A 20502-nucleotide genomic window follows, 5' to 3' on the forward strand; every position below is an offset into this window, starting at 1 on the left:
CAGACTATTTTGATCGAGTCTATTAAAATTTCTGGATAATATTTCTCGCTAGATACGGTAAGCTGATTGATTACACAGCTGATCTCCCACACAGGCACACGCATCTTCTGTTATCGACAGACGACGAAACTATCATCTGTTTTCCCAAGGATGAATATTATCATTTTAATGTCCTTCAGCGAGTTTTCCCAGGGATGAGACCTAGAGCAATCGCATTTTTATATCATAAACCTACTATGTTCCAAATTTCGTGAAAATCGTTGGAGCCGTTTTCGAGATCCGTTGGACATAAATACATACCGTACCCATATAACCAGATAACCACATAATCATATAAAAATATTTACAGAAATTTCGCGCTTTATATAATAGGATATGACATTCCATTCTTTTTGGTAAAAGTATAAAATTATTGTAAAGTTGCCGAAAAAACCATACGCACAAGGCACTATATTCAAACTTACTATAACTGTGAATAGAATTATAACGAGAAGAAAGTATTCTAAAATGAGTTTTTCGAAGGGAAGTATCTTAGTTTGATAACTGATATGTTTATTGAAGTATGAAAATTGTGCTTTAAATTTCAATGTCAAGCAACCTACGAGCTATCGAATATTGAAGCTGTTATTTCCTTCATCGTAATTGTAATTCTGACAATAGTTCCAAACTCTTTTATTACCTATACTAAAGAAAATAGAGGAAAAGGCTCAAGTCTTGGAAAATGCGATTCCCAAACTAGTTTTTCAAGGCCATACATCGATTTATTACTCATGTTACTCATTTCGGACTGCAGAGAACTTCACGCTTTTCCTCATCATCTTAAAATGTATGAAATCAGGACTACTTATTTACATTTATAAAATATAATCTTAATAAATATCAATATAATATTGAAAATATTATGTTTAGATGTGCAGAAAGACAGTTGCATCACATGGGTGAATATCAAACATGATTTTTAAAATAGAATATTATAGTATCCTTTTGAATAATAAAATAATAGATCGAGAATATAAATTACAACAACTAGTTTAATAACTATTTTAACTGTTATAATATTTATATTCTTAAACTATTATTTTTGAAGGGTTCGATAATATTCTATTCTATAAATCATGTTTGATATTATCAATGCAGGTGAATACAATAATGTAATGATTAATCAGTTCTTATTGATGATAATCTATAATAATTGTAGCAGGGCATTACTTGTAATAATTTGACTAAGTATAGCCTACAATTTATTTAGCATTCCGGGCTGGAGAACTTGCTCAAGAATTATTGTACTGATTTTGAAATCCACAAACTACGATCATATTATGTGAATCAATAGAAAGTCATAGGTTACTCTGTATTGATAATATTAGTATGGGTAATGTGTCATTCATGGAAAATTATACTCAAGAATATCCTTACTACTGAGTGTGTGTGAGTAACACTAGAGAGTGTGTGTGTAGAAGAGACCGGAATTTTAGATTAACAGACCAATGTCAGCAAGCCACGCCTTCAAGCTTAAAATACTCTCTTCTGATTGGTGGATTGGACTGCCTAACTGGTGTAGTTCTCAATTCTGCTGGTAGGTGGCACCTGTTACTGGGTAGGCCCTACTCTTCCCAACATCTCTGAGACTAACAACCCCTGATTGCACATGGCTAACCTCTTTCTCTGAATTGGTAAACAAGTCAGGATCAAAATTCAAGATAGACAACTGAAATCGTTGATCAACGTTGTCCAACGCACTTGATCTGCGGAAAAGTTCCAATAATATGTGTGCAAACTTTGAAGCTGATTGATGAAATCGTTCCAATGTTATTGTAAAGCATACAAAAACAAACTGACGGACTATTTTGGCATTGAGTCAAACAAAAGTTATTATCCAACAGTTGAAATATTATTTTATGATATTATCATAGTTTTTATGTCATTATTTGCTAGCGCTCGTTCTATCCTATTATATTCAGCGAGCAATTTCTGTATTTATATTCAATTCAATTCAAATTTATTTATTCAAGTAAGTCACAATACATTCTGGTCTATACACGAATCTACAATAAATTGCAGTACAACAGCTAATTATGCAACAAATTTCACATATAATGAAAACTTATTAATTACAATGAAGATTGAATGGAACATTAGAATATTGATAATATAGTATTGTAATGTAACTACATAAATCAGCGGTGTTTCAACAATGAATAAATACACCCCACTATAAATTATATGTGTTGGGGTATAAGTGATTAGTTGCTTATATATCTGGTTATTTATGTTCAATGGATCTCGAAAACGGCTCTAACGATTTTCACGAAATTTGGAATATAGTAGGTTTATGATATAACGATTCGATTGCACTAGGTCTCATCCTTGAGAAAACTTGCTGAACGACATTAATAGGATAATTCATTCTTGGCTAAAACAGCTTTGGATAGTAAAAAAGTGAGTATGTGAAAAATAAAAATATCGCATCCCCGAAATTCATAAGATGACGTATAGCCAGCTGCGGAATATAAACCGATCATTTTAGAGAATTGTATTCTGTTTATCAATAAGGTAGAAATAACGAGCAAGCTCGGTGCCCCGATATTTAATGATTACTTGTAATAAATTGAAACAGATGTAGTGAAAGTGAATTTAGATGGATTTCATGATCATTAAGGCCCGTATTCAAAACGAGTCAAGTTCGAACTTAGTCAAGGAAGAACTTTAGTAAGTAGTCAACTTGAACCGGAATCTGTATCCATCTATTCAAATGTCGTTGCGACTCAGCTGGAGCTTGACTTACTGAAGTTTCTACTTTACAAAGTTCAAACTTGTAATAGTTTTGAATACAGGTTCAAAAAAATCACACAACATTATATTTTAATGCATATTTTGGAAATTATTTTCTTTGCATTTCAGAATCAAAGTATTGGACCCAGAACGCAATCTCATCCTTGCAGGAGAAACTTGAGAAAAGTATTATAAAAAAGAAAGCGAAAAACGTAATCCTATTTTTGGGAGATGGCATGTCAGTTCCTACAGTGGCAGCCGCGAGGATCTACTTGGGACAGCTTGAGATGAAGGCTGGCGAGAACTCCAGGCTGAGCTTTGAAGAGTTTCCATTCACTGGCTATTCAAAGGTAGGCTGATCCACCAGACAAATTACCAATTTCAAGTATGTTATTTAATTATTTTTTTGTCTTCAGATGCAGACCAGCCAGAATTATGTGTGTTTGTGTAAAATTCTTTGAACATAAAAATTTCAAATCAGTATGATAATTTTGAAATTAGAATCTTTGCATCTTCATTTATAAGGAAGTTTGAATTCGAGATAGAAAAATATGAGTGATCAAGACCTTAAAGAGATAAGGTCTTGCATCTTTAAGGTCTTTGGCAACAGCGCATGTTTGGTTACATTGGTCTGGCGCAAATGTTGCGGAGAAACAGCTGAGTTGAAATGTTATAGATTGTTATAGTTTTTACAAGTTCTCGTCATCTCATTTCTACTCAAGTTGCAGCGCTGAATCTGTGGTAATGAAAACAAAGCTTGATTGGCACTGCGGCCTGATGTTATGAGTGGATACTGTATTACACAATAATATTAAATAGAAATAAAATAAATAAATAGGGTAAATAAATAAATAAAATATTGAGTATCTCTTTCCTGTATAGGGCTACTTGTAATATAAATATAAAGAGAATAAAAATCTCAGTACCCATTTTTAAAATATTTTATCACAACATGTTTCGGTCATTTTTGATAGAATCATGCGAATTTCAACCCAAAATTTACAGCCTTGTTCATAAAAACATATGATCAAAATAAGAATCTTCCAGTAGTATTTATTTATTTAATTCATATCACTTGAAAATGGCATAAATGACCGGAACATGTTGTGATAAAATATTTTAAAAAAGGGTACTGAGATTTTTATTCTCTTTATATTTATTTTAAAATATTGAGTGTATAGTTAGTACTTTGAGCAATTTCTTTTTTGTAAATTCATTCATGATTTTATTATTGTTGTATTTGTGTGCAGACATACTGCGTCGACAAACAGGTAGCCGATTCGGCCTGCACATCTACAGCCTACACAGGCGGCGTGAAGGCCAACTATGGCACCCTAGGCGTCACGGCGGCCGTCGCCCGAGGCAACTGCACAGCCAGCCTTGACCCAGCCACACACGTGACGGGCGTCGTGACCTGGGCGCAGACGGCCGGCAAGGCGACCGGCATCGTGACGACGGCGTCGGTCACCGACGCGTCGCCGGCCGGCGCATACTCGCACTCGGCCGACCGCGACTGGCAGAGCGACAAGGATTTGCGCAAGGCTGGTGCGCAGGCGGACGCGTGCAAAGATATTGCGCAGCAGCTCGTGCGCAACAAACCGGGATCTGAGCTCAAGGTTACAAAAAACTTATACAAATTTTGTTGATTTTATTCTATGTCGAGATGTGTAAAAGTGTCACCATAGAGAACCGAAATCATAAACGATTACAAGAATACATAATCTTTATTTGCCATAAAATAAAACAAGTTTCAAAAAAAAAAAAAAAATGGAACTATAGACCCTATGGAAATACAGCAACAGACTGGCTTCTCCACACATCTGTGTAATCACTTGTCAGCTGATTTAAGATGAATAACTATAGTCTGATTTTTACCCTTATATTGGCGTATGAAGGAGGCTCCTTTTTCCTTTTATATAATCCTTGAAATGTAAAATTTTCAAAAACCTTGTACATACGTCGACGTACAATTAAAAAAGGAACATACCTGTCAAATTTCATGAAAATCTATTACCGCGTTTTGCCGTAAATGCGCAACATTTAAACATTTGAACATTAAGAGAAATGCCAAACCGTCGACTTGAATCTCAGACCTCATTTCGCTCGGTCAATAAATCTATCGTTTTTGACAATTTCTTAGTCTTTTTATTCAATAAAATTATGATTTACATTTCTTGTGAACACCAAGCTTGAATGTTTTCATCATCTGGATATAATTCTTTTGTGATGAATCTGAATATTATTATTTATATTATGATTATCATTTGAGATTTGTATCATGAAGCGAATAATTTGTTATAAAGATCATGGATCCTAAGATATACCATGAAATTTCTTCTCCTGTGTAATTTTCACGGAGAATGTCATTCAATTCGATTGACCTCATATTGGAAAGGCAAGTATTGTAAGAAACATTTGAGATTCTCTTCAACTTCAAACATCTCATCTTAACAAGAAATGACTGGTTCACGGAGGTGTAGAAAGAATTGGAAGATAGGAAGAAATGAGTGGGTTGCTGGGATAATACGAGCTGAGACCAAGGAAAGAGTTGATCGCGGAGAAGAAAAATTGGAGCCGAGAACGATATTGGGAGATGAGGTGGCGATGATGCTGATTCTGCTATTCGCCTGCGATGATAGGACACGTACTTGAGCAATGTCGAGAAGTCAATGAGAAACCAATTGGGTGAACGGAAAGATATCGCGCGATGAGGTGATTTTCCGGGTTGGGAAAAGCCATTATCTCTTTAAACACATCATCTGCATGGGGGAGACGTCAGCTCTTGTCGCGTCAAGATGTTTCCGTCTGCCAGCATATTTCCCATGGCATGGAAATCAGCCTGTTTCCCTTGCATTATCATTCTATTACTCTCTTCCTTTCCAAATTCCTTATCCAAATCTTCAGTTTTCTGGCTTCCAGTTCTCAAGATAGGATTGTTATAAAGATGGGATTCATCGTTCTCACAGTGAATCATTATTTTCATTCAAACCAATAGTATATAATAATATTGATGACTTGAACTATTATAAGCCATTTACACACACATCGATTTTTACTCGTAGATATTTTGCCGTCCTCATGAATACTATTAGATTAAACGGATCTTGAAAAACATCATATGTTTGAAATCATCTGTTTAATCTAATAGAATTTACAAAACGGCTAAAATTTGCCGTCAGTATAAATTCTATCCGATTGAACGGATCTTGACAAACATCATATGTTTGAAATCATCTGTTCAATCTGATGGAATTTATAAGGACTGCAATAGTATATTTCGCACCTAGAGCAGAAAATGAGATTTTTCCAGCTCGAAATCGGTTTTCAAGTCCGAGGCCGTAGGCCGAGGACTAGAAAAGATTGAGAGCTGGAAAAACATTTTTGCCCGTGGTGCGAACGATATTTTTCGCCACACTACAGGTATTGCTGACAAAATAAATAAAGAATACAAAATAAAGAATACTCGTTAAGCTATCGTACCTATCTCTTGATTTTAGTGGTAGAAGATTTGCAGTCAGGATTTCAGATTCTTTTAAAATTTCACTTGGAATACCACAGTCATCTTCAAGCATTTTTGAAAATTCGGAATGCACTAATCAACAATAAATAATTGAATAAAACTGGTTGCGAAGCGAATTAGTTTGATTCGAAACTGGAACTAAAATCATGGCGACTTCAGCTTATTATGAAAGTGGACACTCGCCCGATCTAGCGGATGACTTATTAATAATAATTAGCGCGTTGTTTCCAGCCATAAGCGGCTGGAAAGAGACAACTTTCTGGCCTAGACCGGAAAAGAAACCCTTTTCTGACGTAGTCTGCAAACAAGGTCTTTCAGATCTACGTAGGGACTGGAAAACAGCTGCTTTCTGTGCAGTGTGGCGAAAAAAATCATGCGAACAAAAATCGATGTGTGTAGCTATCCGTGCAGGCAGCGATCAGAAAGAGTTATAAAATTATTCTGATTAAGTGAGAGTTATTATGAATCTGATTTGAGCAGCTCTGAGGCCAACTTACCGTTATGTGAACATATTACGCGACGTGGAAATGAAAACGTAGTGGATAAGATGATTCCATAGAGAAAAAAACATAAACGTCACATAGCTTCACGAAAAAGAACTACTGAGCTTGAGTTCAGTGAACTGTGGAACATAAACGCCCCATAGCATGGGATTCATTTATTTATTTATTCATTCATATGATAAGTACATTATCAAAAAGATAGGGAGAGGAAAAATAAGGTAGCCTTGTACTATTTCCTTCCCAAATTTAGATAACACATAGTCCGAATAGGTTAAGTCTTGTAGTTAGAGATATATCTGCCTATTGATGGCATACACAGAGCAAATTGAGATGAAGCTAGTATCTCTTTGGATGATGTTAGTTAAGATAATACAAAAAGGAGAGTGAAAAATAATAAGGATAATACGAGCATCATCATCAGGAATTAATCCTTATTACTGCACCATTAAGTTATATCATATTGGAGGAGCACATTATTCCCAATGTATCAGAATGTTCAATTTAAATCTCAGATTCTTGAATCAAGAATCATTGAATTTTATGAAAAAACGTTCTACTTCTAACCGGAACAATCTTTTACAGATTGTAAAGACATCATCATTTTGAATTTATTATATTGTAATATACAGTTGATTATTGTAATGAGTTAGATCAAGTAGGCTATCAACTCTATAACAAGCTCTACCGATATGGCAAAAATATATCATGATCAATTATTATTATTAAACGAAAATCCAAATCAGATGCTGCAATTCACCCCGAAGACTTCTGCTACTACAAATATTGACAACAGGGTGAACAGCTAGATGGAAATTCGATGAGCGCTACTATATTCAAAAATTATTTGTCAGCCCGGGAATCGAACCCAGTACCTCTCAATTGCCGGTCAGGAATGCTTACCCTTACACCAAACTGACAATCTCTGGATTTCCATCAAGCTATTTACCCTATTGTCAATATTTGCAGTAGCAAAAGTCTTCGGGGTGATTTACAGCATTAAATTTGGATTCTCTTTCAATAATAATAATTCATTCATTAGAAGTTGAATAATTGCAATATCTCATACTAAATTCCTTCATGATTAACTTCGATATATGTGTATTCGATCATCAACACTAAATTATAATTTTCTTATCAAATTTTAAGGTTATCCTTGGCGGGGGTAGGAAAAAGTTCTTGCCGGAGACAGTAAAGGATAAATCTGGAGTGAAAGGCGAGCGATTGGATGGAGCCAACTTGATCCAGGAGTGGTTGGATGACAAGAAAGAAAGAAAAGCTACTGCGAAATATTTCGAAGACAGAACTGGACTCCTAGAATCAAATACTACTTCATCCGACTATATTATGGGTGAGTTCTCCATCCTTTTCTCATTCAAATTAATAAACAAATACATTCCAAATAATCTATTAAAATATTGTTTTCTAATTTCTAGTTTGTGTTCCCCTTAGAATATAGACTACTCTATGGGAATATAGATTGTTCGTGTGTGGGGACATGAGCATTGAAACTATTTTGTTCTATATTGCAGTTTTTTCAAGTTTAATTTTATGGGGGGAATTCTAACACATATAGGATAGTTGATACATGGAACAGGAAAATTCGCATTGGACTTTTCAATAATTATTGATGATGAGGATCAAAGAAAATCATCTTTCCTCCACCTACTGTCTAAAGTAAGGTACTTACTTTACTCCCTGAAACCTAATACTAAAGTGTCACTTTTTCGCTCTCGGTAGTAAAAAACAGAAAAACTCCCTAGGGAGTAAAAGTGACTCCATTTAAATAACATGGGGAGCATCTCTATTTTGAAACTTACATTGTAATAGGTTAGAAGGTCTGAGCTCAGATGAGAAAGCATAATAGAGGTGTCTGTCATTGAGTCAACTGAATTCAATACCACAACCAGAAATTTGATCAGCTCATGAAATATATGTTTGTATGATAATTATTATAGGCTATTCTTAATATTAGTAGATGATAAAAATGTATTCAATTTTTAAAATATTTTATTCTATTCAAAATACCAGCCAACAAATATTTTTGATCTGCAATTCAAATCTGAACCGCGTGATCTGGAGTCAGCCATTTTTAGTAGCTGTTCAGCTGATATAATTGTTACAACTTTTGCCGATAGATAGCGCAATCGGCAGTGCCAATCAGACGACCGGTTTTTAGGTTTTAGATTTAGGTTATATTGTTAGGAATCATTGTCACCAATACATAAGTTATTAGAATGATTTTATTTGCAGTTTCTATAAAAAATGTAGATGGAGGAAAAATGTTGTGTACATCACGAGCGAAAAATACTTTTTCTCCCTCAGGAAAATTGCTGCCCTCGGCTTCGCCTCGGGCTTCAAACTTTTTCCCACAGGGAGAAAAAGTCGTACTTTTCACTCTAGATATACAAATAACTATTTCTGTATTGATTTCATCCAGTATGAATGGAATTTCAAATTAATGATGGGATGAATTCTTGTACCTTCAATCTATGAATTGTTGAGAAATGGACTGGAAATTTGCTCATGATAACTCCTTACAGTTTTCAAAAAGTCTCCAATTTGTTCTCAAATTACTTCATCTTTTAGACAACAAAAACTCGGAAACTCTCCCTGCAGAAGTCCTCTTATAGAGAGGAAAAGAGGGAAATTGTAAGACGAAGCAGATGAGAAGTGGTACTTGAAAGATGAGGTCTCCTGGTTTTCTTCATAGGTGGATGAATGTAAATGATATCATTTCAATCATTAGCGATTTCGTCCATACAATACCTGACTATTGAGATAAAGACTTAATTGAATGAAGAAGTAATCATATACTAGTCGTGTCCAAGAGAAAACAATAATAGGGTACCAATTAGTCTATATCACATTCTTATTTACAGGGTCGTATCCAGATAGTATGTGTTAACTCAGAGTTTTCCAAGCCAATTGCTGTACCATATGGCGCTCCTCAGGGGTCCATTCTTGGGCTTCTACTTTTTCTGGTTATGATGAACGATATTGGGTTTAGCATTCGATCCAAGGTGGTATGCTATGCTGATGATTCATCATTAGTTACTGCTGATGTGGATCTCAGTGTTCTTGAACAAAAGATGTCCAGATGTCAGGGCGAGGCAGAAGCCTGGTTTAGGGCAAACCGTCTATTTTTGAATACCAAGACCCAGAAGCTAGTGCTTGGTTTGAGACAGATCAGTCAGAGTGCAAAAAGTGCTAAGCTCTTGGCATTACACTAGATTATAAACTCACTTGGATACCTCATATAGAAAGTGTCTGCTCCAAACTTAGTAGGGTTATATACCTTCTTCGAAGGCTCAGGGATTGTGTGCCCGCACACTATTTAAGAATGTGCTATTTCGCTTTTTTCAGAGTGTCTTTATGTACGGATTGGTCTTGTGGGGTTGTGCCCCAGATGTGCAAAGAGTGTTCTTACTACAGAAAAAGGCTATAAGAATTATATCAGGTGCAGCGTATTTGGAGCACTGCAAGCCATTATTTATAAAGGAAAAGGTTATGACAGTTTACAGTATGGTAGCTTTCAAACTCCTACTTCAAGTAAAGAAGTATATAGGATCATATAGATGCAGAGTTGACATCCACAGCAATAATACACGAAATAAGACAAAACTGCCAGTAGAGAATCATTTTTTTGGAAACCATACGTGATAGTACTCTGTAGTCTTTTATATTTTTATGTGCTTATATTTAAATGATGTATTATGTACGTTGGATTGTTTTATTCTTGATATTATTGTTTTATTGACATATATGGAGGAAACCTTTAATAGAGGTTTCCAATAGCATTGTTTGTGTCCTGAATGGAATGAAACTTTTATTCTATTATTCTGTTATTTTATTATGATGTATTTATAATGTATATTTTGACGTTTCCGATAGCATTGTTTGTATGCACTAAAGGAATAAAAATCATTCTTATTCTTATTCTTATTAAGCAAATTAACATTCGAGTAGCCCCATTGCTTATTATTGAAATAAATGAATAAATAATAATATATTGTTTGTTCCAGGTTTATTCCGTCCTGAGCACATGAACTACTATCTGGAGCCTGCCGCAGCAGGTCAGCCAACTTTGGAGGAGATGACTCGAGTGGCCATCGAAAGACTTCAACGAGAACCAAACGGTTACTACCTATTTGTTGAAGGAGCTCTCATTGACAAAGCTCATCACCAGAACTGGGCTCAGCGCGCTCTAGCGGAGACTGTCGAGTTTGCCAAAGCAATCAAGGTATTTTTGGTTGAATTTATCTTTTAAACTTAAATTCAGTTTAAACTCAAACTGTGTTTAAACTACAACTCAGTTTAGACATTAACTCAGTTTAAACTTGAACTCAGATTAAACTTGAACTTGGTTAACTTAAAGTTCAAGTTCAAAGTCATTTCAAACTGAATCTTAGTTCAAACTCAAATGCGTGAGTAGCTATGCTAACGTGTAAAGGTGCGTACAGATATACGCGCCGCGAACATGAGCAATTCACTTTTAATCAGATGACTATATCTGTATTTTATTATCAATTAACGAAACTGAAGTTGCAATATATATATATATATATACGAAAATCCTAAATAAATGCTGTAAATCACCCCGAAGGCTTCTGCAATTGGGAGGTACCGGGTTCGATTCCCGGGCTGGCAAGTAATTTTTGGATAGTAGCTCTCATCGAATTTCCATCTAGCTGTTAACCCTGTTGTCAATGTCTGCAGTAGCAGAAGTCTTCGGGGTGATTTACATCATTTATTTAGGATTCTCGTTAATTAATAATAATAATATTAATTAGCATTTGAATAAATGCATTCTCTATTTAATTCCATCTGTAAACTTGTTGGCCGTTATGGCTTCATATAAAATGAGCGCTGCTATCCAGAGATTGTCAGTTTGGTGTAAGGGTAAGCATAACTGACTGGCAATTGGGAGGTACCGGGTTCGATTTCCGGGCTGGCAACTAATTTTTGGATAGTAGTTCTCATCGAATTTCCATCTAGCTGTTAACTCTGTTGTCAATGTCTGTAGTAGCAGAAGTCTTCGGGGTGATTTACAGCATTTATTTAGGATTTTCGTTAATTAATAATAATATATTAATAAATGCATTCTCTATTTAATTCCATCTGTATATCTGTATTTTTACAGAAACGGTAAGATACAGATATAAGAAGCTTGGCATCAGCTGATTAAAAGCGAATTGCTCATGTTCGCGGTGCGTAAATCTGTACACACCTTAAGACACGCCCCAAATTCGTCAAGCCATATAGGACAATGACTTTCATATTATGACGTTCTCGAACTGCTTGCTTCCTATTGGTAGTGAGCTGCTAAGGTAAAATGGCGACTATTCAAAGTCATTGACCAATCAGACAGCTCCTTGGTTTTGGAGGCGTAGAATATTGATGAATCTCATATCCAACATCGATATTGATGAAATATCATATCCAATATTTAATATTAACGCCTTGAGAAATGCATTCAACGATATTGAAGCAATAAGAAGGTGTAATCAATTTATTCGGAAAATAACTGAACTAGTCAATTCTCAATAGGATAAAAAGTGTGCATTACTGTGGTATTTCATTTATCCATATGCTAATGAATTGATAATTATAATTAAACGAGAATCCAAATTGAAATTCCCATCTAGCTGTTTACCCTGTTGTCAATAGCAACAATTTCAGTAGCAGAAGTCTTTGGGGTGATTTACAGAATTCAATTTGGATTTTCGTTCAATAATAATAAGGATTGGAAGGTTTAGCTGGAGGGCAGGGTTGAAGTTTTGAGCAATTTCTTCTAATCAATTATTCATATTTCCGTTTTTGAAAGTCCAAAGTATTTTATCAGATTTTTCAAGTATATTTATCACTTCGAAGGTTGAAATGCCTTGATAGACATTACCAAGGCCAATTCAAGAATGAAAGATTTTATTTCGAAAACAGAAATTCAGTAGGTAACGTTTTCAGCACATCAGGAAAAATCACCAAAGAAAGTATCACACCGGCTCACAATCCATTCAACATGATTCTTAAGTCATCTCCAGTCATTTCCACATAAATGAGAGTTGATCATTATAGATATTCAAATAGAAACATTCTCTAAGAGTAAATAATTAATATTCAAATAGAAACATCCTTCGAGACTCACAAATAAAAACAATATCAATTCGTCTCTTTTCTGTATAGGGCTACTTGTAATATAAATATAAAGAAAATAAAAATCTCAGTACCCTTTTTTTGAATTTATCACAATATGTTTCTGACATTTATGCCATTTTCAAGTGATAACTTGTGGTCATAACTTGAAAATGGCATAAATGTCCGAAACATATTGTGATAAAATATTTCAAAAAAAGGAAACTGAGATTTTTATTTTCTTCATATTAATATCTATTTGTTCTGTTGATGTTGTAACGTCATTTGCATTAAGATATTCCACCTCATTCAAAAAAATATTTTCAACTTTGTTATATTTTCTTCCAAATGACCATATTCTCTTCTTAATATTCTTCGAAAGTCTCAGAACAATATCCATTTATTTTGTTGATCAACTTGTAACATCACTTGCATTAAGTTATTTCTCCTCGGTCACAAAAAAGTGGAATATGTGTTGTATTTTTGTTGATTACTGTTGGCGGAATCAATGACTAACAGAAAAATAATAATTATCAGAAATTGATGAAACAATATCCATTTTATTTTGTTGATTACAGCTGGCAGAATCAATGACTAATAAGGAAGACACCCTGATAGTGGTGACAGCAGATCACGCTCATACCATGTCCTTCAGTGGATATCCTCGTCGAGGGAATAACATTCTCAGCACAACCCCTGACCACGACATGAAGTACAGCTACTCGACACTCGGCTACATGAATGGTCCCAGTGCTAAAAGTTTCCAAGACGCACAAAATCATCATTTTGAAAATGACAATATGAGTAAGTATTATCATAGTATAACAGGGGCCCGTTTCACAAAGGTACAAGTAGGTTACAAGTCTTGTTGCCAACCATGGTTTTGGAGAACATCTGATTACTAGCGTTCCATGAAAGCAGAATAATTGTAAACTTGTAGTTACAATGAATTTCCACAAGTTTACAAGTGCTTTTTTGTTACGAACAAGTGTTTCACAAAGATTTTCATTGTAGCCAACAATTTTTGTCGAAATTACTTGTTCGTAACTATGAAATTTCTACCGAAGTGGAAAGCTATGTAAAGGATTTATAAGTGATCATTAAAATCATTTCAAATATTCAATAAATATTTCTAATAATCAAAAATGCCCCATATTCCTCTAAAATTCATTATTTTGGAAATATATGCATCAGGAAATTGAATTTAATAAATTTCCAAAATAGTCATTAATGTGTTACCTCATAGGTTATGTGTACTATAGTATATATATTATACATCATATATAGTACATTCACTATATATATACAGAGTACATATATTGTGTAGGTTACAAATTCAGCAATAAATGAAGTAGACTGTACAAAAAACATTATATTGCTTTCAAATATTTTCAAAGTAATTATTGAAAAGTACAAGTAGTAACCTTTATAAAGGATGAAAAAAGGAAATCATCATGAAAATAGGTTATGTTTACTATTGAAGTACTTGTAGACTTGTAAAATTGTAAACTTGTAGATCTTAAATTTTTGTGAAACGTGAGTACTTGTAAACTTGTAACTACAAGTACTTGTTTGTAACCATGGTTGGTAACAATACTTGTACCTTTGTGAAATAGGTCCCAGATCTATTCAGTCTATATTATTACATAAGTCTATGTTTCCTAAATGGTACAATGTAATATGTATGCCCAATGCCTTCCAAGATTATTATCATAGTATCCATTCAAGCGACGGCTTCAAGCATTCTAGTGCTAAGCGCTAGCAGGAGCATTGTGCTTATCGTTCAAGCCTTCCAGTTAACTTTCACTAAGTTTAAGTTCAAACTTACTTCTATAATTGAGTTAAGAGATCTTCTGACTTGGAGGAATAATGTCGAGCAGAGAAAGTAAGGATTAATGGCTGCAATGTTGCCGTCCAGAGTGGACAGCGTTCTGTAGTCTTTATTGAGTGTTCAACACCTCATTATACGCATACCACTGAATGAGGAATACATAACTTATTAGGGATATAGGCCTACGGAATAATAGTGTTGTTCTTTTCTCCTTGCGCATCTGCATACCCCGTTCCCTCTCTGAAACCACTGCATCGACTGAACCTGTTTCGTCAACTTGGCAACTGTGCGCTTATTTGAATGACTAATCATCACTCTAATTGGCTGTACTGGTTCTCCATCTCCCTCCATCTCATTATTTTATATCAGTATACATAGTTCTAGAGCATTTGTCTACAATTAGTCCAGTCAGGATCGAATGAGACTTTCCGTAGCTCATATTCAAATCTCCTGAGTAATATAATTATTGAACCCAATTGATTCTATTAACATAATCCTAAATCTTATCTAAATGAATATGCTTCTCACCAACTCTTTTGACATAATTATCTGGACGGTTGGAACAGGCTGCACCAAATGTTAATCCTAACAAGCAATGATCAGTAATATTTAGGTCGAATAAGGAATGTTGAAAACTGTCCATGTCTTATAAAGATATGGTCTATTAAAGTTCTCAACCTCAGTTTAGTTCTCGTTGCTTTTTCAACTATCTATCTACGTATTTTACAGTCCATAACACACAAATCATGAATATACATGTTCAGAAAATGGCCAAGAGGCCTAGCCCAAAACTGTTCCTTTTCCAAATTTTGATAGAAGTAGGTGCAAGAAGTAGGTTTTGTTGGATGAAAACCGATCATTTTCCATTGAACTAAAGTAATTAATTGTTGTATTTTTCTCATCCAGAAGTTCAATCTTCACATGGAAATTGTATTTGTCGAGATGTATTTAAATGTTCTGTTCTAATTAATTCATTATCTCAATAAGATTACATTGATCAGTTGATAAGTGACGTAATTTCTGTCCACAGTGCACCACGACTACAGGTTCCCGTCTCTGTTCCAACTGGAGGACGAGACGCACGGGGGCGACGATGTGGCCGTGTACGCCAGAGGTCCCTGGTCGCATCTATTCGTGGGAACTTACGAACAACACCTCATCCCCCACATGATGGCTTTTGCCGCCAAAATTGGAGCAGCTGGAGCCGTTGGGTCCTCCGCCACTTTCACCCCGTCCGCTGTCCTTCTTACAATCTCCACCTTGCTTCTATCGTTAAGAATATTGTGATAATTCCTCAGATATATTATCTGCTACACTTGTTTCTAAAATTAGTCACTGTATTTGTATGTATAATTTGTTCCATTGCTACCCGCAATGGCTGAAAGATTGATGATAATTTATTGACTGTAATAAATTATATTGTATGTATAATTTGTTCCATTGCTCCCAGCAGTGACTGAATGATTCATTGATCATTCCACTGAGTGAGTGATTAATTTGTTAAGGTTTTCAAATTGAATAAATAATTATTGTTATTCATTAAAAGCGAATTTTCTCTCACAAAAAAGTGCTTTTCTCTCTTTTGACAATCTCCATCATACTATCGTTTAGAATATTGTGATAATTCCTCAGATATAATATCTGCTTCACTTGTTAATCAAAAAATAATTCACTGTTTATGTGAATCATTGATCATTTGTTCTATTGTGTGAGTTATCAATTTGTTAAGGTTTACAAATTGATTAAATAATTGTTGTTATTCATTAAAAGCGATTCTTTTCTCACAAAAACAAGTGATTTTCTTTCTTCCAATAATCTCCTACATACTTTTCAACCGTTTAGAATCTTTTGATAATTCCTCAGATATATTATCTGCTGATTTACTGTATTTGTAAACACCATACTTTCATCGTTTAGAATCTTTTGATAATTATTCAGATATATTATCTGCTTCACTTGTTAATCAAAAATAATTTACTGTTTATGTGAATCATTGATCATTCGTTCAATTGAGTGAGTGATTAAATTGTTAAGGTTTACAAATTTGATAAATAATAATAAATTGTTTTTCATTCAAAGCGACATATTTTTCCCACAAGAACAAGTGCCGTTCTTCCTTTTGACAATCCCCACCATACATCTATCGTTAAGAATATTATAATAATTACTCAGATATATTATCTGCTACACTACGTGTTAATAAAATAATTCACTGTATTTGTATAAATCAATGATCATATTCGTTCCATTGAGTGAGTGATTGATTTGTTGAGGTTCATGAATTAAATAAATAATTGTTATTCATTAAAAGTGACTTTTTTCTCACAGAAACAAGTGTTTTTCTTTCTTCTGACAGTCTCCACCATACATCTATCGTTAAGAAACTTATGATAATTCCTCAGATATTTCATTATCTGTTATTGGAAGAATGTACTGTATTAGTATATTATCCGTTTCATTGCTTACGGCAATGAGTAAATGATTAATTTGTTAAGGTTTACAGACAAAATAAATTATTGTTTTTCATTGAATACTACTTTTTTTTCTCCACTCTCAAACAAAGTATTTAGAATCAATAAAAACCTTCTTACTCCATTCTCCCTGAAGTTCGTGACGCTCTGCTGATTCATATGCTTATTCACCAATGTCAGCCAAACACAGCTTTAATCAATAATGTATCATTTATTTATTCATTCATTCATTCTTACAATAAGTACATCAAAATGATAGGGAGAGAAATAATAAGGTGACCTGTGCTATTCCTCTCCCAAATTTAGATAGGGTTACACATAGTCCGAAATAGGTCAAGTCTTGTAGTTCTTTACTTCACAACATTTTCAGTCTTTAAATATGTTCACAAAGAATACAATGTATTCTAACACAAAACTGCTAATGCTTTAAACAAATTCCTTGACACATTGATAAGTCACTTGAAACGTAAAAAGCTGGTTTTCTCCCAAATTCATAGTCACTGCTATTAGTAGATGTACATATACAAACTAAAAATGTATTTCGAACTATTCATATTCCTCTATCGTTTTTTCAAGGATGAAATCCTCTTATTCATTCCAAAATGAATGAAATCTGTTATCTAGAATAAGAATCATTCTAGAAATTTCTTTCATGCGGTGATCAGGTTTATCAACAAGCACTATTATTTCTAATTAGAATCTTCATTATTCCACTCGAGTTTCTGAATGTTTCTCCACTCATCTCCCATTCAATTCCACATAAAATTGAATACATCCAATACTTTCGATGAAGTTTCAGAAATAAATAAGAACGAAAATGAATGAATTAGTTCAGCTAATTTCAGATTATTCTAGAATTTTCATTCAGGTGGAGATTAGGTTTACCAACAAGCACTGCAGTATTTCCAATTATTGATATAGTCATCGTTCCACTCAAGTTTTGGAGTGTTCCTCCACTAATCTCTCATCAATCAATCCATTTCACTCTCTAATCAATCAATCCATTTCACAAAAGAGCATAATACAAAATAACAAAGAAAAAATATTATAAATATGTGGAATAAAAGTGGACAACCTTAGACAGAAGTCCGAGTAAGGTGTTTTACTCCTGATAAAACAAACGAAAATACCCAGGCCCAGTTTCACAGAAGCTGGTTAAATTTTTATCGTGATTGATTTCACGTGAACCAATCAGACAAGGTGTTCTTGAAAATACGGCTTCTCCGATTGGTTCTCATGGAATTAATCACGATTAAAACTCAACCGGAACCCAGAGTACTGAGGCCGCTCCGCTCTAAATCAGTATAATAGATGATAATATGAAAGAAAATACATTTTATTCTGCTACGGTAGCCAATCAGATGAAATAATAATTACATTATAATGAACAAAAGGTATACAAAGAAAAAAGTTGTCTGATCACGAGACAATTCAACTCCACATGAACTGCCAGATCATTAGACAGTGTTGAATCAAAACAGCTTCTTGCTGGATTTGTTTTGATTCGCAGTCGAAGAAAGGATTCGGTGTTATATTGGAGGATGATTCGAGGGGCAATATTCCTTTCAGAATCCAGTGCAAGAGCATTCCTCAGAGAGTTGGCAACGTACAATTCTCTCAGTTCTTTTGTGTCAAAGGATGTTTTCTTTCTCTACTCACATGAAAATCTCCAATCGAACGTGAAAAACATAACAGCGAACGGAGGGGTGGGCGCAATTCGATAGCAGCCTATAAACTTCCCTTTGGGAGAATCTCTTCCTTGAAATAAAACGTGATGGTGAAGACTCCGCCGCCGGTACAACACTTTTGAGATCACATCTTCTGTATTGATCAATTTTATATGAGTGTTTGTTGTTGGATGTTGTGGCAAGGTCATAATGGATGGGAATAGAGAAGGATGATAAAGCTATGCTACTAGTATTCTCTATTGATGTGCACGATCATTAATGGACTTTTTTCCACACTGGTATCTCTGCTGTGTACAAATTATTATTTGAATTTTTTTGTGTAGTTGAGAAGTTGATATTGTGGAATTATTTGTATTAAAAAAAATTAATAGCGGTACTCGCCCACTAGAATAAATTCTGCTGCTCTTGTATTTAGTTTTAGTTTATTGGAGATTGACAATTCATTCATTTGTGGATACAATCAAAATTCATATCAATATGACTGAGAAAGAATAACAAGCATCGCCCAAAACTATTCTATTACCAATTCTGATACTGGATAACATGTCCAATGGTGTAACAACCAAATCCGGTCTCTATACTTTCAATAAAATCTGTAGTTTTTGACAATTTCTTATTCTTTCTACTCAATAATTATTGGAAATGTTTCCACAGTAGTATTTTTTATCAATCACTGGTTTGTACAATAATTATTGGAAATGGTTCTACTATTAAAACATATTCAAGAGTTTCTAAAACTAGTTTCTAGATTAGTTTCCTAATTTTCATGTATGTATTTTAGTTAAGTGCAGTAGCATTATATTTATTTTTGTAAAGCTTTTGGCAAATGAATTCATCCATTCATTTATTCATTCTGTGCAACAAATTATCAATTGCGACTTGGAACATGCAAGAGTGCCCAATCTTTGAATGCAGGAAGAAGAAGGAGAGTTAGAAGAGTAAGAAGGTGAGCGTAGAAGAAGATAGGCCAAGAAGAAGAAGTACAAGAAGAGAAAGTAGAAAGAGACAGGAGGAAGAACCAAGAATAGAGGAAGAAGAAGGAATAGAAGACAGATAAAGAAGAACGAGTGAAGATGGAGGAGACAGGATAAGAAGAGAGAGAGAGATGGAAGGAGAATGATAAGATAGACGAAGAAGAAGAGGGAGAAGTATGGGATGGAAAAGAATAGAGAAAAAGTTACAAAAAAATGAAGTAAAGTAAATTTGTATGGCTTCAGTTGATAGGGAGTCCCTTACGGGAAGGTTCCACCTCGCCTGGATATATCATTAAAGCCACCAATGAGATTTACGACTGTCATACTTCAGCCGTGACCAACAGTTTAATTAACGTGTCCATTCGATAGCTCGGGAGTGACCTGGTCAAAAACTTTATCAAAAGAATGAAGAAGGGGATGTAGAAGAAGGGAAAAATGCTGAAGGAGGGATGATTGAAAAAAAGTAGAAGAAGATGAATGCTGGAGAAGAGGAAGAAGAAGATGAATGCTGGAGAAGAGGAAGACTGAGAAAAAGAAGACAAAAAGAAGAAAAAGAGGAAGAAGATGAAATGTAGTAGAGGATGAAGAAGGGAAAAAGAGACACGGCAAAGAGG

At 34.4% G+C, this 20502-nt stretch overlaps 2 protein-coding genes across 2 annotated transcripts in view; one reads left to right on the forward strand and one right to left on the reverse strand.

The window, feature by feature from the left end:
* Nucleotides 1-20502, reverse strand: part of LOC111053516 (lachesin) — a 338283-nt gene that overhangs the window by 184470 nt on the left and 133311 nt on the right. The window lies entirely within an intron of this gene.
* LOC111058397 overlaps nt 1-20502 on the forward strand; it is a 65113-nt gene that overhangs the window by 23928 nt on the left and 20683 nt on the right. Inside the window, exons 3-8 of the mRNA XM_022345928.2 lie at nt 2902-3122; nt 4023-4388; nt 7942-8143; nt 10818-11035; nt 13503-13728; nt 15786-16039. Coding sequence (XP_022201620.2) covers nt 2902-3122; nt 4023-4388; nt 7942-8143; nt 10818-11035; nt 13503-13728; nt 15786-16039 — 1487 coding nt within the window. The remainder of the gene's footprint in view (nt 1-2901; nt 3123-4022; nt 4389-7941; nt 8144-10817; nt 11036-13502; nt 13729-15785; nt 16040-20502) is intronic.

Source organism: Nilaparvata lugens, chromosome 2 (assembly GCF_014356525.2).
Source record: "Nilaparvata lugens isolate BPH chromosome 2, ASM1435652v1, whole genome shotgun sequence".
Classification (NCBI taxonomy): domain Eukaryota; kingdom Metazoa; phylum Arthropoda; class Insecta; order Hemiptera; family Delphacidae; genus Nilaparvata; species Nilaparvata lugens.